The sequence below is a fragment of the Lygodium microphyllum genome, chromosome 10 (assembly GCF_053477565.2).
Source record: "Lygodium microphyllum isolate KBCC chromosome 10, Lygodium_microphyllum_v1.1.10, whole genome shotgun sequence".
Lineage (NCBI taxonomy): Eukaryota > Viridiplantae > Streptophyta > Polypodiopsida > Schizaeales > Lygodiaceae > Lygodium > Lygodium microphyllum.
In genome coordinates, this window is record NC_141144.1 from 27,379,280 (window position 1) to 27,402,876 (window position 23,597).

The window sequence follows — 23,597 nt, forward strand, 5'->3', positions numbered from 1 at the left end:
CAATTGCACAAAAGGTGCAATAGATTGTGCCCGCATCTCAAGCTGGAGGGGGAAATGGTCCGACAACGCATATTGCTGCAAGACCTTCATTTCCAGCATCTCGGGAAGAAAATCATCCCCCTGCATGATATACATTCTGTCCAGTCGCGACCAGGTAGTTGCATATTGTGCTGAATGAAAAGTAAACCCTGAAAAAGAAGGGTGAAGCCACGACCAAAGATCTTGCTTGAGTACGTGCAAAGCAAAGGAACTCCACACCCGGCTTTCCGGCGTATCCATTACCGAATGCCTTGAAGTGGACTAAGAAGAGTCAACACACATATTGAAATCTCCCATCAAAAACCCCCTTCGGCCGAGTGACATGGAGCCCTGTAATGTGGACCAAAGATCCTGTCGGGATGCGGGATCATTCGGAGCATAGAGGCCCAACAGCCATAAAATCTCTCCTTCAAATAAGACTTCGATCACCAGAAAGCGGCCCTGCACATCATTTTTAACAAGGACAGGCTGATATTTCTCATGGACAATCATCAGCACGCCCGAATAGTGCGTAGCATGGGTCCATGCATAAAACAGACGGAATCCATGACAATCCATCACTTTTCCTGCTTCTCCGTGACTTTTGTGCTCAACTGCACACAGTACATCCCACTGGTTCTCATGCAAGACGGTCCACATGGCATGTTGCTTGTGGCGAGAGCAAATGCCTCGCACATTCCACGTGGCTATCTTCATGTATCCTCAAAGAAGGAAGTCAGGAACGAGGCACCTGCTGCCTCGATTTCACCTTTTCCGCGAGAGCATCCAGGACACCCTCATCCAGAAAATCAGCCAATACTACAAACGAATTCTGGCGACCTGCTTTAGAGGTAGAAGGGAAATCCACTGCCTTGGGAGAGGGGCGGGGATAACGCCGATCCCAGGGTGTAATAACATTACCTTTGGCATCAAATGCCAGCTTAGCAGGTGGGCCTTTGGGGCCGTCGGTATAGACTCTCCTGGGAGACTAATTACGGGGGGCAGACGGGGCCGTAGGACGCGCAGCCTACTGTGAAGTGGCCATTTCTTTCCTGCGCGTATACGTGCGCACGGAATCCTGGGAAGCAGTAGGCCCAAGATCCGCCAGGCCTGCATCCAACTTTTTACCTTTTTTGGGACGTGCCTCAATCTAGTCATCAGTGCGATGGGAATCCACACTCAGGACCTATTGTTTGCCTTTATCCATGACATGAGGAGACTGAAGGGCTTCCTGGGGCGTGGCATCAAGCACCATGTCATCCTTGGGCAGCACAACCTGCGCATCCTCCGAAGACGGTTGCCTTTCAGGGCATTCGGCCATGAAATGTCCCAATTTACCACATGAAAAGCAGTGTCCCGCAAAGTTGCCCCATTTCAAGCGAAAATACAAAGGATGCATGCCTGAACAATTGAGGCGAAGCCACGCGGGCCTTTTCCTGGCCGTGTCCCATAGCATGCATAAACGGTTTCGGTTTATCGCCCTAAGGCTTGGGGGAACCAGCACTGTTCCCACAACCGCCATCGCATCCTTCAACATGGGCCAATAGACCGCAGGACAATTTTCCACCTCCACCCACACCAGGCATTCTCGTTGAAGCAGATGCTGGAAGTCGGCCATGGGGCGCCATGGCACAACATGGACCAAGCGGCGATCAAAGAATAGTGGCAACTTGGACAGGAGCTCAGCGCGATGCGTTTCCGATTTCAACAGAACCTCATAAAAGCCGCGAGGTCCAAGGAAGATCTCCTCAACAGACTCCCCTTGCAATAAATGGTGCAACCACTGGCGAATATGCGAAAGCACTGGGATCCTGCCAGTGAAGAAAAGTATAATTGCACGGTCATAAAACACCGAGAAGGATCGCAAGACTGATTTGGGGTCCACCGTAGCTTCCAGCACATCATTCGTTCCCGCATCAGAAAAAGATTCATTATTATGCTGGACATAATTGCCAAGCAGAGTATTGGCAAAGTCCAGCAAATGCTCCCAGTCAATTTCCTGCGAATCCACAGGATCAGAGGCCACTTGCGCATAGGAGCATTCCGGAGGACTCATTGGCTCATCAGAAGTATGCTTGGGGCGTTTGCCGGCAGGCGGCAGTTCAGAACCCGGCGGCAACTCCTCCGTGCATGGCACCATATCTTCCGGCTCCTCTGTATCGGAATCAGGGCCAAGGGCTGCCACCGTCCGGTCAAGAAAATCCATATCCAGACCAGCCATACTGCTGTCTTCGCACTCGCGCCCTCTCTCTCTCTCTCTCTCTCTCTCTCTCTCTCTTTCTCTCTCTGTGCAAGTCCCGCAGACTTGTCGGCCTCAGCCGTGGCCTATCCCGAGGGGGTGTAGATAGCACGTGGGTCAGGGCGCAACCCTAACGGAGCCGATGCAAGAGGGCAAAACCCAGGGCCAACGGGCAGCGACAAAGGCCAGAACGCTGAGGAGGAAGGCTGGCAGGCGACGGTAGGGCTGAACCGTCAGTAGCAAACTTGCTGCGAAGCAGGGGTCAGGCGACAGTCCAGCGGGCCCAGGTCCGATGGCGACAGGAGGAGCTCTGACATGCAGCGCAGCCGCACGTTGACCAGGAGCAGAGCTCGCAGGCCAGACGGACGACGGCAGGGCGGGGCACGCTGACGAACAGGCGTCAGGCGACGGGTATGTTGACGAACAGGCATCAGGCGTCAAGTGGCGGACTGGCGATGGCGAACAGGGCCGCGACGAGCAGGTCCCGCAGGCGAAGGCGATGGCGAACAGGGCCGCGACGGTCAACCAGTCGACAGCAGGGCAGGGCACGCAGGCGGCGTCATCGCGAGCTCCATCTACACACTCTCTCTCTCACACACACTCTCTCTCTCCACACACACACACTCTCTCTCTAAACAAAAGATCTCTCTCTCTCTCTCTCTCTCTCTCTCGCGCGCGCGCGCCTGGCAACATGTCTGTAACAGAATGTGTCCAATCCTTTATGTTATCACAGAATCACTCGGTATTAATTTCGTAGTCACGTTTTCTTCATTCACAATTAAAAATGGAGTAAAATTCAGGAGAAATTTGGGTCTGTATTGCTTTGTGAGTGGATTGCCTTAGGGGTTAGCATCATTCTTTGAAGTGCTGATCGTGGTATTTGAGTTATATAACAACAACTAGCATGGATGTTGTATATGCAAGTCTAGTAAAAATGGATGTGATTATACTCGTTTTGGGAAGGTCTAGTACACATCATCGTGTGAGTAAGTAGATTGTATGTGATGGAGATCATCTTGTCACTGTCTTCAGAGCATTTCTTGCTTCCGTTGCACACAAAAGTGTCCAATTTCTACCTCTAATAAAGTAATTGTCATTGATAAGTACAAAGGATTAGGATCGTCATCCATTTAACTCACACCCTTCTTGGAGGTGCCTAACACTAAGAGATAGGAGAGGAATGTAGGTGGTGCCTCTAAGGTCACTTTGGCAAAAATGCATATGCTACTACTATTCACCTCCAATCTTTCTGCATCTTCAAATGACAATAGCAATTCATGTTCATGCACAGCCACCTACTTCATAAGATAGCTCTTGGTAAAGAGAGAGAGAGAGAGAGAGAGAGAGAGAGAGAGAGAGAGAGAGAGAGAGAGAGAGAGAGAGAGAGAGAGAGAGAGAGAGAGAGAGAGAGAGAGAGAGAGAGAGAGAGAGAGAGAGAGAGAGAGAGAGAGAGAGAGAGAGAGAGTGTGTGTGTGTGTGTGTGTGTATGTAAACCCTTTTTGTGCATTCCTACTAGTTTTGATTATTGTGATGTAACTAGACTTCACTCCAACAATTCCCCCAACAAAGCAAGTATAATCTTTGTATTGAAAAGTCAATCCACTCTAGTGATGCAACTTATGCTCATGCAACAAAACTAGATCAAATTGATTTTGATAAATCCATATTCAAAGCAGATATATTTTTATATCCCCATTCATGCCATTGACATTTACAGTAGCTAATTTAAATTGCTCCACTTTCGTCATCATGAGAAGAAATAGTATTAATTGCTCTTATTCAAAGCCTTTGTTTGCTTTCTCCAATGCACCTTCCTCATTGTACCAGGCGACATCTTGCATTCCCTCTTGTTTGCCTAGCGTGTCAAAATCAAAACATGTTGCTTTGTGCCATATAGTCTTGTAGCCTCAACGGTTAGCTAACATTTGCAATTTGGCATTCATACCTAGGTATTTGTGCTCCAATTAATGAAGTGGAATTCCATTGGTAAACGCATTATCCTCCCCCTTACTAGATTTTGGAATCAATGCAGTATTTGCCCAAGCACTTTAGGTATTGGGTAGTCATTAATCTCTCTATTTTTCATGTTCCTTATAGTTTGCCATTGCTCTTTCTTTTCCTCATTATTTTGCTTTGCTTCCTTTGTTTTTGCCTACATATTGAATCTAACCACCTAAGCCCATGTTTCCTTGCTTGATGAAGGTTTGCTAGGTCAGTTACCTTATGTTGCTTGTTGGCATTCCCTATAGTAGTGGCCCTAGAGACACAATTGTAGCAAGCTCCTACAAATTTACTCCTAGAAAGCTTGTAAGTTCTCCCACATATGGGACATTGACTTCTAGGAATTTTGGCTATTTTTTGGATATCTCTTAGGGTAAGCAGATGTGGTTGTGAAACGGACTTGCTAGGGGAGGAATATAGAGTGGTTTCCCAAGGCCCTAAGCAATGTCATGAAGTAGATTCTAGAGGCCTATATTGATTTCAAGAAGTAGATTCTAGAGGTATGCATGTAGCTTCGAGATTCCAACCTCGATGGGACACTCTTTCCTAAGGCAATCCTTACCAATTTCTACTAGTTGCCAAGGCATGGCAATCCAATCCCCAAAAGTAGACTCCTTGCTCTCATGTGCTTTCCTAGCCGCATCTGGTTGATCCTTTGCTTCGTTCTTCCAAATTATCTTTGAGATCAATAGTTAGCATATTTGCAATCAACTACAACTTACCTTCAACGCGCACCTTATTTTCTTTGAGTGTATCAATTGAATAGTTTTTGTGGCCACGTTCTCTATCCTATTGAATCATTTCTTCAAAGCTTCCATTGTCGAGGTTAGCTTCATTGCGCTTCCTTTTTAGAGTGCTTGTTGCTGCACAATATCCAACGATTCATTCTCCTCCATAAGTTCATCTTCCCTGTCCTTCTCTATAGCTAGCTTGCCAACAATGGCTTTGGCAAGCTTTCATGCAAAGGGGTGCATGAGACTCCGAAAGGACCATGTGAGCAAGCTTCCTCTACTTGCCACGTGTGTAGTTATTACCCTTGTGTGAAGTAATATCTTCACTTCCCCACGACCTCAGCCCAAAATCTTTACTCTCAAGGTTGCACAAGGCAGTTAACATTAAATCTATTCGTGTTTAAACCTTTTTCTTTAAAATTTAAAAGATATTGACATTTTTAAAACCAATTCATTGTACATCAAATCTCTCTTTTTCATGAACCTCGAAAGAGGCACAACCAGCTTCATAATTGAGCTTTTCATGAAACTGCCGATAATCGGCCAATCAGTAGCGTTGGACAACTGAAGCTTTATGCAATTGGGCATGAGAAGCTAAGAACTGTGATGCCACCTTAGTTAGGGCCAGGCGCTCTGGTTGACACAGAAGAGCGGCAGCCACAAGAAGGAAGGTAGCCTCTGAACAATGAGGACACGAAGAAGCTCAGACTCCAACAAGCCTTCGTCTGGTCAGTCGTCGCCTCAGCTTCTGATTTTGTGTTGCACCTACGATTGCTGCCGTTCGACGTTTGAACGATAATGCTAATGTTAATAACAAAGAAAAACCCGCATTAATGCGGGTGTTACTTGGTATCCCAATAAAACATGCCAGAGGCAATCTTAGAGAGGGTTTATGGGGCCGGAGAAGCCTCAGCCCTGCAACCGGTTGGTTTTATCGATTCAGGGAACAATGGGATTGCATAATCTCAAACGCATCTTTTATGCCGATAATTGGACGCAAAGTCATCAAAAGAAAATGAAGCTATGGCTCTTCTGTTGACGGCCAGACTGGTAAAGTTTGGGCTGACCTATGCAGATACATTTCCACATGTAGTGTGGATGTCTATCGTCTGGACTGTCACTACCTTCACTGCCTATCGCCAATGGCCTACCTATCAAATGGATGCCGAGTCAGCTGAAAGGGGGTTTCACAGCAGAGTCCTACATCTAGCAGCCCAGGAGTTTTCAGCATTTGATTCTGAAAAGCTCTTCATGGGCTATATTTATTCATTCATCTTCAGTGTTCATTGTCTCGGAGTTACCCTAACCCTACCATTCTTTTATTAATTTGTGCTTTGTTGTGTAATTGTGTTTGCTTTTGAGTATTTCTTTATAGTAAGAATGCGAAGGTACAACCTCCAAGCCATAGTTGAAACATCCAAGGCCCCACCCAGGTAGAACTTGTAGACCTTGGGTATCAATAGGTGAGATGGTAGCTTGATGTCAACCACTCCATCCCCATCCAAGGGAAAATGAAGAATGCAAAGCCTTAGGGAGGCAATAGCTTCTGTCTCTTGGTGAGTGGACTGTAGAGTTGAAGGAGTTGAATAGCTTCTATCTCTCGATTGAACTATTGAAAAGGTAGTATTTAACAACCTTTGTCTCTCAGTGAAGTGGATTGCAAAGTGGCTAGCCATTGAAGCCATTGGATGTGAAAGTAGTGGGTGGGGGAAACCTTCATAGTACATTGTGGTAGTCTCTAGGATGGCTTATCACCTCGTAAATTTGAGATTCGGCTATGGAGGAGAGAGAAATGAGAGATAGTAGATAGTGATAGTGTGAATAGAAGAGAGAGTGTGAGTTCTCTCGTGATGGTATAATAGATTGCAAAGTAGTGAATGAAAGTACAACTAAGCCAACCAACTTTCCACACACTAACTAGAGTTAAATTAACTAACTCTAGGGCCTAGTGTCACCACATTAAAATCCTAAGACACAAGGTGTTCACACCATATTTTGACACTTAAATAAGTGTCCACATACATTGGTCTTTGCCCAAAATTGGGAAATTCTAACACTCCTTTGTAATGCCAATGTGATGAAGTACAAGGATCATCAATCACCAAAGGGTAATAAGTTTAAGGACTTGTGGGTATTGTCAAACTTCTTACGTGGAAAAGCCTTGGTGAAAATGTCTCCAACATTTTTCTATGTGGGAACATACATCAAGCTGATCTCTCCTGCATAAGATCTCTCTTTGACATAATGGTAGTGAATCTCAATGTGTTTTGTGCGAGCATGAAACGCATGAGGGTGTAGGTGTTAGAGTGCATCGAATGTGGAAGTGTATAGACAAGACTGAAAGAGAATGAACACGAGAGAAGAGGGAGAGAGAAAAGAGATAGACGAACATATAAATATGCAGTCCATGAATGCTAAAATGAAGAAAGATAGATATACAAACAGGCTATTGAAGTATCTCCTTGAGTTGATCTCTCTCTCCATCATCTAAAAGACAAGTGAAGTGGACAGACAGGTTCCCAGCTATAAATAGTAAGAAATATAGCATAAAGTAAACAGGGTGGCCAGTCAAACTGGTCGACCAGTAGCTAAATCTGGCCGACTAGCTGCAATAAATGTCCTAAATAATGATCAGCTGGTGTACTACAACGTGGCATTTTTGCTTGCACCAAAATTGTTTGACCTGCCTGGTTAGAAGGTGCCTGCAATCGGTGATTATTGAAAATGCTCAAAACGTATAGGAAATGCATAAGTATGCTTGAGAGAATCAATTGTACCAATTGTAGCATGACAATGCTAAATCTCTATTACCCCTCTCAGATCCTAGATGTGGCATAAGGCTTAGGGATTTGAAGTGTTGTCGTAAAATAGCCTGAGAAAGCGTCTCCATAAACAAATTTGCCAAATTATCCTTTGTCTTGCAGTATATCACCTCAATAGTCTCATCCAAAATCTTCTCCCGAATGAAATGGTATTGTCTCAATGTGCTTCGACCTAGTATGAAACATAAGGTTTCGTGCCAAAGCAATGTAACTCTTATTGTTGCAATGATGCGTCATAGAACCTGTCAGCGCGGGTAGCCAAGCTCTCCTAGTAACCTTCGAAGCCACACTGTCCCACATGTGATAGAAGACACGGCTCTATACTCCACCTCAGTAGAAGAAAGGGCAATTGTGGGCTACTTCTTGCTACTCCATGAGATAACACCTATGCCCAAAGTAAAGTAATATTCTGTCGATAACCTCCGTTGGTTAATATCTCCGGCCCAATTTGAATTTGTCCAATGTGTAAGAACCAAAGTTAAGTCTCTAGTAGGATAATGAATTCCAAGTCAGGGTTCCCCTCAAGAACTGCAAAATCCTCATAATAGCCTTCCAATGAACCATCTTGGGTTCACTCACATGAACCTTGCAAGCAAACCTACAAGAAAGCAGAAATCAATCTGAGTGTTAAGGAGCCATATTAACGATCCAATCAATTGTTTGCAAAGCGGATAGTATCCACCGCCGGTGAATCTACATGTGCTATAGCTTTCTAGTTCGGATCCATAGGAGTAGAAATAGCATTGTATCTTTCTATCTCAAACGTAGTTAAAAGCTCCTGCACATATCATCGTTGAGAGATAAAATTCCCCCTCGAAGTTTACCAAATCTCATGACCTGAAAAGAAATGGAGAAGGCCCATATTCGTCATCTCGAATACCTTGTGTAGTGCCTTCTTCGTCTAATTGACCTTCTAGGCATGGTCACCTATTAATATGAGATCATCTATATAAAGCATAAATAATGCGTGCGCTCCAGCTAGGTGTGGATATACAACTAGGGATCAGAAGAGGAACGTTGATACCCTAACTTCCCTTGGAGGAACGAGTCTATCTTCTTGTTCCAAGCATGTGGAGCTTGTTTGAGGGGGCAGCTTCAACTTGTACATCTGTCCATGGGATCAAGAAAAGCTAGGAAGCTACTCAACACAGATCTCCTCCTTCAAATCACCATTAGAGAAGGCAAACTTCATATCAAGTTGATAAACCAACCATCTCCTATGGTTGGCGAATAGTCCTAATGGTAGCCATTTGAGTTGTAGTTACCAAGGTATCATGGAAATCCACCCTTGGCCGCTATGTGAAGCCCTTTGCAATGAGTGGTGCCTTGTGCTTATTTAGAGTGCCATCACTATGGTACTTGGCCTTAAAGACCCATTTGACTCCAATCACCTTTCTATGAACCGGTCGAGGCATAAGATCCCAAGGGCCATTCCGCTCAATAGTATCCAACTCTTGCTCCATTGCCTTTTTCCAATGCTGTGATTGCAAAGCCTCCTTCATGGAGGTGGGCTCTCTATCTTGCATGGCACGAGTCATCAAACAATAGTTAGTACAAACAAGCTCGGTGGAATGTGCATGGTCCCTCCAAGAGCACCGCAGTCCATTCTATGGGTGCCACTCTTTAGGGACTCCCTCAATCCTTGAACCACTGAGTATATCATGAGCCCAACGAGGGGGAGGCCAATACTTCCCTCGCCTCTCTGCCTTTACTGAAGTTTGTGGAAGGTCTACAAGAGCTAACGAAATGGTAAATTTAGTGGTCAACCAATCTCCTTCTCCATTGAGGGTGGAGCCTCAAGAGGCAAAGGCTTCAAAGGCACTAGAGTAGGTGCCCAATTGTTACCTGGATCTATAAGGAAAGGATGCTCAACACCCCCCTCTAAAACTCCACGAACCAAACATTTTGACTTGTGTATACCTTTTGAGAAATGGGATCATAAAGCATGTATTCTTGGGACTACGAGTTATGATCCGCAAACACTTGTCTTTGGGAAGCCGGCTCAAACTTGTCCCTGTTTTTTTTTGGAATGTGAATATAAGTATCATACCCGAACATGCTGAAATAAGAGACATTTGGCTTTTGATCAAAGTAAGCTTCAAAAGGTGTAATACCAACCACGGCCAATGTAGGGCCAAGGGGATCAATTAAGGATGTGGATAGTGGTGGAGACTCGACAGGAAAAGGCTTCAAAGGTGTTGTTGCTTTAGCGAGCACACCACCAAGACCCACGGATCGCTTATTGTTCAAGCATTTCAAGCCAAGAGCTATGGCTATCTTTCACATAGCCGTGTGCACTCTCCCACACACAAATGTAGTGAGCTTACTTTTAAATCCGATCAAGTTACCTCCTTCCCCAAATCCACCGGTAGCTCCACGATCCAAGATGCGCTCTCAAGCAAGCTTCGTCTCCAAGCTCCAAGCTTTGACCTTCATAGCCATATGCGCGAGAAAGGAAAAGAGAAGAAGAAGAAGATGAAGAGAGGAGGAGAAGAGTTTCTCCAAGGTTCCTTACACACACACACACACACACACACACACACACACACACACTCTCCGTCTCTCACACTCCCTCTCTCCCTCTCATACATAAGAATGAAATAAGAGCAAGAAGTAAGAAGAGAGCAAGTTTGGCCACACAACAAGAATGAGCTTCTCTATTCACTTTTTGACTTTTATATATGCCCTATCTCCTCCTTGGACAGCTATTTCTTTTTTGGTTTGGCCTTTGTCCATTTCTCCTCTCTTTTTTCCTCCTTCGTATTAGCATTGCCCTTATCCCGTGCCTCTCATTGTTTACAACTTGCATGGAAGAGAGCTTGATGCTCTTTTACCAAATAAAATACAATGCGTCTGACACTCTTTTTGCTAAAATATTAAGGTGCGCTTACTCCTACATTTGGAATTTTTTTCTGCGCTTCGTATCTTCAGATTTTTTTGAGTGTGCCTTTGTTCTCCGTCTTCCTCTTGCCTTGGGACTGTCTTCCACATTTGATTTTCTGGATTTTTCCGTCTTGGTCTTTGGAGGGTTAACATTACCTCTCTCGTAGTTGAGTGGCAATCCCATGGCACTTGATGGTACGGGCTGAAAATGTTGAGGGCCAGTGTGGAATGGTTCATGGTGCCTTTGGAGAGGTAGGTCATGTTGAGGGACGCTCTATGAAGCACGTTTTGAAGGTTGTTGATGTTAGAGATAGATGGTTGGTTGAAAAAGGCCTCCATAGTTGTTCTTGTGCACTTCCTAAGGGGGTGCGTCTACCTTACCGTGCAATGCACTGTGCAAGTGATGGTGGAAGTGGGAGATGGGTCGAACCAAGTCTAAGGTGTTGTCCAACACTTGAGGATCCAGTTCATGTAAAGGAAGGTGTTGTGAGTGACTTAGGGAGACAGATCATCCACGATCAAAAGGAAGTACATTGCGCCATTCAAGACAACAGTGGATGTCGGCCCATAAAGATCAACATGAATCAGTCTAAAAGGCGCCTCAGCTCTATATGTAGATTGCTAAGGTAATGGGATATGGTGCTACTTCCTGAGTTGACATGCTTTATAGACATCTTGAGCTAGCTTTAGGCGAGGAAGACCCTTAACCATCTCATGGTGATACAACTCATAAAGAGAGTCATAGCTAAGATACCCTAGGCGGAAATGCCAAAGACGCTAATTGTTTGTAGGCTCTCGAGATGTGGCTAATGCTTGGAAGCTATAGAACACGGAGCCCTTGACTGTCGGCTCAATCAGAAAGTGTCATGTACTATAGGCCATTAGGCTGTGTCTCACCGCGAGCAATTACTAAACTAGTCTGAGAGTCAAGGACCTCGACTGTGGTCGCTGTAAAGAAAGCTGCTTGCCCCAGCCGGCAAAGTTGCTGAACAAAGAACAAGTTCACACCCCAAGCTGAGGGATATGGTATACATTGTCCGGCGAATCTAGATCCGGACCCTTATCATTGGCAAAATTGACACAACCTTGAGCCTGAATCTTGACCGAGGAGTTGTTTTCTACCCGGATCCGCCTGACTGCAGGGGCTCAGATACAGAAGATGTTGAAAGGTGAGAAGGATCAAAGCTTGCTTGGAAGAGCTATGACGGGAGAGCAAGAGCAAGAAAGAGAGAGAGACACAAAATGGGAACTCCAACCATCACAATGTGTGACCGGGCCTTGCTTTATTCAAACTGTCACTAAAAGAATAAAGAATAAAGTGGCGGTGACGGGTGCCCGCCACGTGCAGTGTGAAGTGGCGGGTATTGTCAGTGTAGTAATACACGGGCGGCTAGGCGGAGGCGCATTTACCCCCAACAACCTTCCAGTTAAAGACGAATCTGCCCCAATGAGGAGTGAAAAGAAAAAAGAAAAGATAGTACAATGTACACATGTACAACGGGACGAGGAAAAACACATCTCATTCAATGCCCATTAATCTCCTAAGAAAGGCAAAGCGCTCAGTAGTGAGGCTTTTCATGAGCAGATTTGTAGGATTTTCGTCAGTGGAGATCTTGACAAGGTCAATAGACCTGTCTTTCATGACTCCACGTATGAAGTGATACCTCACCTCAATGTGTTTTGTCTTCGCATGGAAGATCGGATTCTTGACTAGCTGAATAGCACTCATAGAATCCGAATGCAGCGTAGGCATAGTATCAATCCCAAGGTCATGAACCAAACGGCCCAACCATATGGTCTCCTTGCAAGCCTCAGTGGCTATAACATACTGAGTCTCAGTGGTAGAGAGAGCCTTACACTTCTGAACCCTGGACATCCGAGAGATAGCACTTCTAGCATAGGTGAATACATAGCCAGAAGTGGACTTCCTACTATTTGCATGTCCTGCATAATCGGAGTTTGTGTATCCCACAACACCTGTATCTTGGTTGCCATAGCAAATACACATATTTGCTGTGCCCTTCAATTATCTCATGATACCCTTCACGGCATCCCAATGCTTTTTGCCAGGTGTAGCCATATAGCGTGTCACAACACCAACTGCAAAGGCAATATCTGGATGAGTGGCTATCATGGCATACATCAGACTGCCCATGGCTGATGCATAAGGGATCTTGGCCATCTTGGGCCTCTGCTCATCTGTCTTCTGCGGATAATCGGCCGGTGAGACCTTTACATAAGAAGGTAATGGACAGCCAATAGGCTTCACGTCCTGCATGTGGAACCGCTCAAGGACTTTATAAGTGTACTCCCTCTGTGAGAGGTAGAGTAGTCTCTGAGGCCTGTCACGCTTAATTCGCATACCAAGAATGTGAGAGGCCTGCCCCATATCTTTCATCTCAAAGTTTTTCTTCAACTGAGATTTAAGAGCATCCAGCTCATCATGAGCTTTCCCTGCTATCAGCATATCATCCACATAAAGTACCAAAATAAGCAATGAGCCATCATGGACTTTCTTTGTGTAAAGACACGGATCCATAGCACTATTGTTGTAGCCCTGTGATTATATAAATGCATTAAACTTATGATACCACTCCCTAGGTGCCTGCTTCAAGCCATAAAGACTTTTCTTTAACTTGCACAATAGGTGTTCTCTGCCAAGTTTTGCAAAGTTCTTAGATTGCTCCATGTAAATCTCATCATGCAAATCCCCATGCAAGAATGTAGCCTTGACATTCATCTGATACATGTCCAAGTCAAGCTGTGCGACTAAGGCCAAAACCAAGCGTAGGGTGGTCATCTTGACTACAAGCGAAAAGACTTCATCAAAGTCAAATCCATGCTTTTGTTTAAAACCCTTAGCAACAAGTCTTGCCTTATAAGCCGGCTTGGGGTGTCCAGGGGTACTTTTCAGCTTGTAGACCTACTTGTACGGCAAAGCCTTCTTGCCAGTAGGCAAGGAAACCAAATCCCAAGTCATATTCTTATGCAAGGAGTCTATCTCAGACTGCATAGCCCTCTCCCAGGAGTGACTGTCATCCCTGTGCATAGCCTCATTATAGGTGAGAGCATAGCATCTAGAAACGTCAGAAACACTTAGAAATGAAACGTCAGAAACATGTTTCGTAAGTTTCTTTCAAGAAGGGGTAAAATAAGAAACGTAGGTTTTTTTATATAAGGATTTTTAATAGTTTTGAGTAGGGAAAGAGGTTCTAAACCTCTATAGAACTCTCTCTTAAACAAAGAATGGCTCATTGAACTTGAGTGATAATAGAGTCAATTGAGAATAATACATTATACGTTATATATCCATGATTCATTATTGACTTGTCACTTATGTCAAAGTTAGTCTTTGGACAAGCTATACTATGGTTTAGATTTCAAACATTATGGTTCATACATATCATACAAAGAAAATTAAAATTAACATGTAAATAGCCTATCTATAATAAGGACTGAGTCAAGTTGCAACATCTTGATTCTCATTTCAAAACAAACTGACAAAATGTCAAAATCGAGAATGAATCATAATATATCATAAATAACTCATAAATAAGACTAAAGTCGTATAATATTTAAATCTCAAGACAAGAATAGATACTAGATTGAAAAAAGTCCAATAATTAAACAAAATCACAAAAAAATCAGTCTCTCATCCAAAATCTTGAGCCCTCATGAGTCATTATACACCATCATCATGTTTAACATTGCATCTGAGTGGATGGAAGAGGATGAAAGAATGGAACATACTTCGGATCTCTTTTTCCAATAGGGGGCCCGATCCTTGAGAGAGGTCTCGACGGCCGTGTAATATCATCAGATTTATGTGCAACATCTGAAGAGAGAAATTCATGCATACCGTCATTGAGTAGCTTCTCTTGAAGGGCAATCCTTTGATCGAGCTTCTCAATCTTCTTTCATCTAAAAGCCATGATCACATGATATTCTTCAGTGGGCTTGTATAGCTTTTCTTCTGTGTGGTTAAAAGTGTCTTCCATCACGTCGGAACTTTGTGGAGCAAGCTGATCTGCCCACTCTCGCTTGGTTCTCGGCATAGTTGGTTCTAGAGCTTGAATTGGTGTTGTGTTCGAAGTTATTTGAACCTACTGTTGTTCTTGTTTCTGCAAAGAGCTTTCAGATCAAAGGCCTAGGTTTCTCAGAGAGTACTAGGCTCTGATACCATGTAAAGCAAAACACAGATTGATAAAAGAACACAGTTAGGGTTAGGGTAACTTAGAGACAATGAACACAAAAAATAAATGAAGTGATATGACTAGTGAATATACAATGCTCATGCAGCAAACACACTATGCAATGAATGAATACTGAACCTTGAACTCATGTATGTCAAGGATTAGGGCAGGGGTAATGAGTTGGAGAGTGTGTCGTACTCTGAACAGATTCCGAATCACAGGAAGGCAGCCTCCGGATGTCGAACACTAGCAAACGCAGCCAAGGAACGCTAGATCTGATGCAGACGATAGTGCAGGAGAGAGAAAGACTAAAAACGCAAGTGAGGAGAGAGAAAGACTAAAAACGCAGGCTGCAGGAGAGAGAAAACAGTAAACCCAGGCATTGGAGAGAGAAAATTTGTTGGGACAGGATGAGGAGAGAAAATTGTCAAATGTAGCTGAGGAGAGAGAAAATGATGGCGACAACAGACACGAGAGAGAAAATTGCAGCGACAGCAGTCAAGAGAGAGAAAGCTATGTTGGTGGCAGCTGGGTCCTGCAAACGCAGCAGTATATGCTGATGTGGCAGGCTGTACGATAGCTGTGCAGGTGGTCAGCAGCAATCGCCTGGCTGGAAACAATAGCAAACAAGCGGAGTGCTGGAAATAGGCGCCAGACTATAGATGACAGAAGGGATAGCTGAGACTGCGATGTCCTCCACGAGAGGGGTGTAGGCAGCAAGCTGAAAACACCCGAAACCTACAAAAATGAGATTTAGGGCTGAATAGAGCGGTATCATACTTATTTATAGAAAGTTTGGGCTCTTCCAAGTGGGTTTGTGCTTATGGGACATAGACACTCTTTAGTAACGCATTTCTTTTAAATAAAAAAGGCTTTTTCATTAATTAAGCATGTTTTGGGGATGTTTTAGCAAAGCTAATGCATTTTTAGCTCAACAAGTGCTGCTGCTTGCTCATCCTCATCCTCTAGTTCAGTGATGGTTGTAACTCTCGCCTTTATTGGTGGTTGTATCAATGGAGGTTCATGGAGTGGATGTGACGGAGGATAATACTTTTTGATGTGACTTTCGTTGAAAAAGCGTATGCCCTCCCCCTCTAAGGTTTCGAGTTCGACATTGCCTGTTTTGCTGATATTGCCAACCTTGAAAGGTCCCAATCCCCTGAACTTCATTTTCTGCTTGTGTTCTTTAATTGAGTATAGCAAGACTAGGTCTCCTTGCTCGAAGTCTCGTTGTTTGACATGCTTGTCAAACCAACTCTTACGTCGCGCCTTCTCGTAGATTAGGGCATGGGTTGCAATGAGACGAGTCTCAAATAGACGTTCTAGCTTTACCAACCGGTTTGTTTATGCTTTCTTGCCCTCCCATCTTTCCTGGACTGCTATGCTCAAGCTTGGAACAAAGAATTCCATTGGTAGAATCGCTTCAGTTCCGTAGGTCAATTTGAATGGGGTTTGTCCTATGGCCATTTTGTAGGCCGTCCTATATGCCCATAAAGTTGCCATGAGCTTGTTGTCCCAGTCATTGCGTAAAGTAGAGACTACCTTTGTTAGGACATTCACCAAGATCTTGTTCGTGGATTCAGCTGGACCGTTAAGGGTAATAGGGCGAGGACTTCCGGTGGATTATCAAGAAGGTGGATAACAAGTGAGCAATCACTTCATTGATAAAGTGTGTGCCTTGGCCATTGACCAACTCTATGGAACAACCAAACCGTGAGATTACTTGCTCCCAAAGGAACTAGGCCGTGGTCCTAGCATCATTTTTGCAAGTTGCTCGAGCTTTTGCCCACTTGGTGAGATAGTCTGTGGCAACAATGATATACTTGGCTTGTGAGTACTGTGCAGTAGGGTTGATTGGACCAATGAAGTCAATTCCTCATTTTTCAAATGGTTGGTGTGTGATCATTGGGGTCAACTCCATTTTGTCCTTACGAATAGGGACTTTGGTCCGTTGGCACTCATCACAGTGTTTCAAAAACTTAGCTGTATCGTGGAATGGCATTGGCAATCACAATTAAGACTGGAGCACCTTGCGTGTTGTGGTGTCTCCACTGAAATGTTCTCTGGCAATCCCGTCATGTGCTTCCGTGAGCACATCATGCATTTCATGTTCGCAGACACATCTCCTTAAAGGTCCATCTTGTCCTAATTGATACAGTTGACCAGTGATCAATTGATAGGGTTGGATCTTTAAGATTAGTTTTTTTAACCGAGCTTTTTCTATGAGTCGTTGAGGCAATCCATTCTCCAGGATGTGGACTATATTATCCACCCAATACGGTATGAGGTCTGCTCTAAACAAATCTCGTTCGCTGTTGGACATTCTAAAAAGATGTGCATTTGGTAGGTCATCAATGATGCCCTGTCTAGCCGCTTCACTTGTGAGTATGGGGGACATGTGATTTGCCATATAGTGCTGTTTGCCCTTGTGTACTACCACAGAGAAGTGGAATTCCAAAAGCAGAAGTAACCATCGAGCAATGCATCTTGTTGCGCAGGGTTTGTTCACAAGATAGTGCAATGCTTGATGATCCAGAAAGAAGATAAAGGGTGTCGCTAGAAGATAATGTCTAAACTTCTTTATGGTGAACACCATGGCTAACCCTTTCCTCTCTGTTGTGGAATAGTTCATTTCTGTATTAGTGAGTTGTCTGCTAGCAAAGCTCACTGGATAGTCAAGGTTATGCTTACCAGGTTGGCACAACACTGCCCCCACGACAAATTTTGATGCATCAATGTGCACATAGAAGGTAATGGACCAATCTGGGGCTTGTAAGATAGGGGCTGAAGTTAGAGCTTGTTTAAGCCTTTCATAGGCTTGCTAACATTCTTTGGTCCACTCGAATACGATTAATAGCTTGTACAAACCTCTAGCAATTAGTGCATAGTTTAGTACAAAACGTCGGTAGTACCTTGTGTGGCCTAAGAAGCATTGAACTCCCTTGAAGTTGGTCGGAGGGGGAAGTGTTAGCAGATTAGTTAGCTCATGGTTGAGTCTGGACTTGTGGTACAGTAGGTTGGGCTCAGTGATTATTTAGGCATTTTTGCCATTGTTTATTGAGGTTTGGGCATTATTTTGCAGCCAGTCGGCCAACATTTAATGCTGGCCGACCAGTCATATTTGTGGCACTTATTTGCCCTACTTATTGTTAGGCTCCCTCCTCTTCATTCATTCATTCATCACTTGACAGTGTCTGGGGAGAGGGAACAGGTGCCAGTGCCTCCACAATCAGTGACTCACATTGCTTCTGTATTGTCTCATGTTTGGTATGTAGATTCCATTTCCCGAGTATACATCCAAGTTCTCATCTGTATTGTGTTCTTTCTTTTCTTGTCTTGTGTTCAGTAGTTTATTTCAGCACATGTTTATGCTTCCATTGTTGCACAACTTCTGACATGGTATCAGATTTCAGGATTTATGTTTCTACTGTGTTTTCTTGTTGATTTCAGGCCTGTTTTCACCCTTGCTGATCAGGCAGCTGCTGCTCCAACCAGGCGCCCTGTTTTGCTTGTATTTTTTGCTAACGTCAGCATCTGTAAAGCCTGGCATCCGTTTCAGCTTGCGTTTTGGTGCCTCAGCATCTCTTCCTGGCTGGACGCTTGTATTATCAGGCCGTTTTTGCTGTTTCTGCCAGTTTTTAACTGCTTTCTTGACTTTTTACAGCAGCTTTTGTCTTATTTTGAACAGATTTTGGGTTATACTGTATGTAAACTCTTGTTTTCTGCAGTTTGTGATCGTGGTTTGGTTGTGTTCTCTCTCCAAATCCTTTATTTTCTCTACTTCTTTTCTAAATCCCCTATAGATGGCTCCTCCGTGCACCTCCACTGATGATACACTACATGGAGATTCCAGTGATGCTTTTGCAGCTTGAGAGAGGGGTTTGAAGACAAAGAAGTCAAAGGCCCAGTGTTACCACTATGGCAAGAAAGGTCATTTAAGGAAGGACTGCAAAGAGTTAGCGGCTTCCAAGAAGAAAAAGGAGCAGAAGATGAAGCGGGATGCTGACTCTTCTGACGAGTTGTCATCTGCCTCAGATTCTGATTCCGATCCTTCAACTAAGGTGAAGTCCAAGGCGTGGAAGGGATCTTTTTCGGATCGTGGGAAGGGCTTAGTGGCCCCTTCCTCAGCCGCCTTCTAGTGGTGGTGATGCAGTCATTCCTCACGACTCCAGTGCCAGAGAGGGAGTGTGAGAGGGTGGTGAGATGGGGCAGCTGCGCCTCATCTATATTTCTATACAGATGCACAGGATTCAGAGAGGGACATCCTTCACGACTCTCCAGTGCCAGAGAGGGAGTGTGAGAGGGTGGTGAGATGGGGCAGTTGCGGGTCATCCATATTTCTATACAGATGCATAGGATTCAGAGAGGGACATCCTTGACATCCAGGTTCATGATGGGTTGGTTACTTGATAGAGAGTGGGTGGCTTTCATCTGGAGCTCACATGAGGGGACACTTTGTCGGTCTGGCCAAACAAGGGGAATCCATGGTCATTTTTTCACTGTGGCATTGGTGACAGGATGGTCACGTATACTACATCAGAGGCATTGTTGACAGACATTGAGAGTTGCTATGATCTTCTTTATCTTTAGGGAGCTGGAACGATCAACATCGACATTAGGTTGTCTCCGAGGCACCTTGGTGGTGGCTTGCGCACCCACTACTTGGATATCCATGGTTCTACTATGATGGACATTGTTGTATGTACTATGATGCGACATTATCATTGTATATTGTATTGTATCAGATGACCCATGATCTGAGAGAGGGTGTTAGCAGATTAGTCAGCTCATGGTTGAGTTTGGACTTGTGGTACAGTAGACTGGGCTCAGTGATTATTTAGGCATTTTTGCCATTGTTTATTGAGGTTTGGGCATTATTTGCAGCAAGTTGGCCAGCATTTAATGCTGGCCAACCAATCATAATTTTGGCACTTATTTGTCCTATTTATTGTCAAGCTCCCTCCTCTTCATTCATTCATTCATCACTTGACAATGTCTGGGAAGAGGGAGCAAGTGCGAGTGCCTCCATAGCCGGTGACTCACTTTGCTTTTGCACTGTCTCAAGTTGGGTATATGGATTTCATTTTCCGAGCATACATCTGAGTTCTCATCTGTATTGTGTTCTTTCTTTTCTTTTGTCTTGTGTTCAGTAGTTTATTTCAACACATGTTTATGCTTCCATTGCTGCACCACTTTTGACAGGAAGGTCTACAATTACCTTGACTTTCGAGGAGTTTGTGGCTATCCCGTTCCTTGACACAACATACCCTAAAATATAACCATACTTCATCGAGAATTAACACTTTAAGGGGTTCAGTGAGAGACCGTATTGCCTACACCGTTCAAAGACTGTTCATAGCTTTTCCAAGTGCTCTTCCCAGTTGGTGTGGACACACAAGTCGTTGATGAATACTTTCAACCATTTTTTGAGCATGTTCTTGAAGATAGCACACATTGTCAAAAGATGACGTACCAGCGAGACAATAGGGTTTGCGGGGAGGAACACGGAGTGAACTCGGTAAACATGGAGAAGAGAAGAGAAGAGAGAAGAAACTCTGATGAATGGAATGATGAAGTTCTGAATCATGGAGTGAATGTGATACAAGGGAACAAGGGTGCCATAGCATAAGGAAGATGATGAAGACAACGACGAACGACAAACCGCAATGTTCTCCTAAAGGGGTGTGAGGGTAGTGGAGAGGCTAGAGAGAAGAGATGATGGAGTGAATGAATCAACTGTGAGGAATGAATGAGAGAGTGACCTATAAACAGGCACAATCAGTCTAGAATGGCACCCCTTTTTGGGGCTGCAAACCCTAAACACAAACCCTAACGCAAAACGCAGAAACGTAAAAACTCAAACTGCGGGTGAAGGGTTTCTCAACACCCCCTCTCAGGCCCAAAAAGAGGAACAAGAAAAGAGTGAGGTGGAGATGCAATGCTACATGGTCAAGAATGCTTATATAGTAGGTGCCACTTGGACAGTGTCCCTTGTGGGGAAATTGTTCACTTGCCCAAGCGCCTAGTACAAAGATGATGAAAACATGAAATGCATAGGAGGAATGTCGGACTTTGTGTGGTGCCAAGAATCATAAGGATATGCCTGTACTCGATCTCGAGAGGTGGCTCCATGCTGACCAAGTGACCAACGCAAGAAGATGCATTAAAGAACAGTAGACAGACTGAATTGGATCACGGACTCATGGATAGGGAATCCAAAAACTCATGGATCACGGATTCCAAAATGTCTGATGACGAAGGAAGTGTCAAAAGATGATGTACCAATGAGACAGTAGGGTTGGTGGGGAGGAACATGGAGTGAACTCGGCAAACATGGAGAAGGGAAGAGAAGAGAGAAGAAACTCTGATGAATGGAATGACGAACTTCTGAATCATGGAGTGAATGTGATACAAGGGAACAAGGGTGCTGTAGCACAAGGAAGATGATGAAGACAGCCAGGAACCACAAACTGCAATGTCCTCTTGAAGGGGTGTGAGGGTAGTGGAGAGGCTGGAGAGAAGAGATGACGGAATGAATGAATCAGCCGTAAGGAATGAATGAGAGAGTGGCCTATAAATAGGCATAGTCAGTCTAGGATGGCGTCCCTTTTTGGGGTTGCAAACCCTAAACGCAAAACGCGGAACGCAAAAATGCAAACTGCGGGTGAAGGGTTTCTCAACACCCCCTCTCAGGCCCAAAAAGGGAAACAAGAGAAGAGTGAGGTGGAGATGTAATGCGACATGCTGAAGAATGCTCATGCAATAGGTGCCACTTGGACAGTGTACCTCGTGAGAAATTTGTTCACTTGCCCCAGCGTCCTAGTACAAAGATGATGAAAACATGTAATGCATAGGAGGAAAGTCAGACTTTATGTGCTTTATGTGGTCCCGAAAACCATAAGGATATGCCCGTACTCGATCTCGGGAGGTGGCTCCATGCTGACCAAGTGACCAAGGCAAGAAGAGAAGAGGAGGAAGAATATGTAGAGGGTCCCTAAGATCCAAGAATTCCACCAGAAAGGGAACCTGTAGTAAAGAATAGTAGACAGAGTAAATTGGAGAACCCGAAACTCAACCTCGGGAGAGAAGCCACTAGCTCCGTGCATCCATGCTGGAAGGAATACGAAGGCCTCGTCACCAAGTCGGGGCTGAACCTCCGAGGTCCTGATCTAGGTGGTACCTGAAGATCGTGGATATTAGTAGAAGAGATGACTGGTCGAAGACAGCCATCCCAAGAAAGTAGAGGATGGGTGAAGAACTTCATGTGGAGTAGGTTCCCCCTTTGAGGTGGGAGGTGGAGGGGCCCCTGTTGATGTCGAAGAAGTAGATGCTCCTCTGAGGACAAAGAAATAACATCCCCCTTTGAAGTAGATAGGGAATCCAAAAACTCATGGATCATGGACTCTGAAATGTCCTGTTGTTGGCATTGCGACGATCTCCAGGAGGTCGTAGCACCAATTGATCCTCCATGTGCTCGAAAGGACTTAGTGCGCATTGGATGTGTCTTTTTGCCTTGAGCATAGTACTTTGATAGCCGATGCAGAACGATCTCTATGGCCCAGAAAGGAGAGGTGGCACAAGGAGTGCCTGGTGGAAGACACATATACTCCGGGGGGGTGGGAAGCAAGGGTCGAAGTTGGCAAGCATTGGTGGTGTGTCTAGTGATGTCACAGTAGGAACACTTAGTAGTCTGGACATCTGTTGGTAAAGAAGCCATGGATATCAGTGTGCCTTGCTGAAGAAGGAAGAGGTCAGCCACCATGAACCACGAACCGCATTGTCCACCTCAAGGGGTGGGAGGGTAGTGGAAGGGTTGGAAGTGAGCTGCCAATGGGAGGAGAATGCAACCAACAGTAAGAGGTTTCAACCAGTAGAAAAACGAAGGTGAGGAGAGAGAAAGACTAAAAACGCAGACAGCAGGTGAGAGAAAGACTAAAAATGCAGGCAGGACAGCCTGTAGGAGAGAGAAATACTAAAAACGCAGGCCAGACAGCCTGCAGGAGAAAAATTGCAGTGACTGCAGCAGGAGAGAGAAAACTATTAGGGCGGTAGCTGGGGCCTGCAAACGCAGCAGTTTTCTGACGCAGGCTGTACGACAGCAGCAATGCAGATGATCAACAGTCAGTCGCTAGGCAGAAATAGTACCAATCAGTGTGTGGAGAGCTGGAAAAAGGCGCTAGACTGTAGATAACAGCAAGGGACAACTGAGATTGCAATGTCCTTTGCGAAAGGGGTGTGAATAGTAACCTGTAAACATCTGAAACCTGCAAAAACGAGATTTTGATGCAGCGGAAGAAGAAGGGAAGTGTATACCAAACCCGCCACTGGTCTTTGCCTTCACTAGAGTGGAGGATCTTTGCTGCTGTTTGAGCAGATCCAGCTCTGATACCATGTCAAAAGATGACGTACCAGGAGAAGGGAAGAGGAGAGAGAAGAAACTCTGATGAATGGAATGATGAAGTTTCGAATCATGGAGTGAATGTGATACAAGGGAACAAGGGTGTTGAAGCACAAGGAAGATGATGAAGACAACCACGAACCACGAATCACGAACCGCAATGTCCTCCTGAAGGGGTGTGAGGGTAGTGGAGAGGCTGGAGAGAAGAGATGACGGACTGAATGAATCAGCTGTAAGGAATGAATGAGAGAGTGGCCTATAAATAGGCATAGTCAGTTTAGGATGGCACCTCTTTTTAGGGCTGCAAATCCT

At 44.7% G+C, this 23,597-nt stretch overlaps 1 protein-coding gene across 3 annotated transcripts in view; it reads left to right on the forward strand.

Moving 5' to 3' along the window:
* Positions 1–5,478: 5,478 nt before the first annotated feature.
* Positions 5,479–23,597, forward strand: part of RAD4 (DNA repair protein Rad4 family) — a 160,763-nt gene continuing 142,644 nt past the window's right edge. For all 3 annotated transcript variants that reach the window (XM_087686125.1, XM_087686127.1, XM_087686126.1), the window contains exon 1: positions 5,479–5,717. In XM_087686125.1, coding sequence (XP_087542251.1) covers positions 5,675–5,717 — 43 coding nt within the window. In that variant the 5' untranslated portion in view covers positions 5,479–5,674. The remainder of the gene's footprint in view (positions 5,718–23,597) is intronic.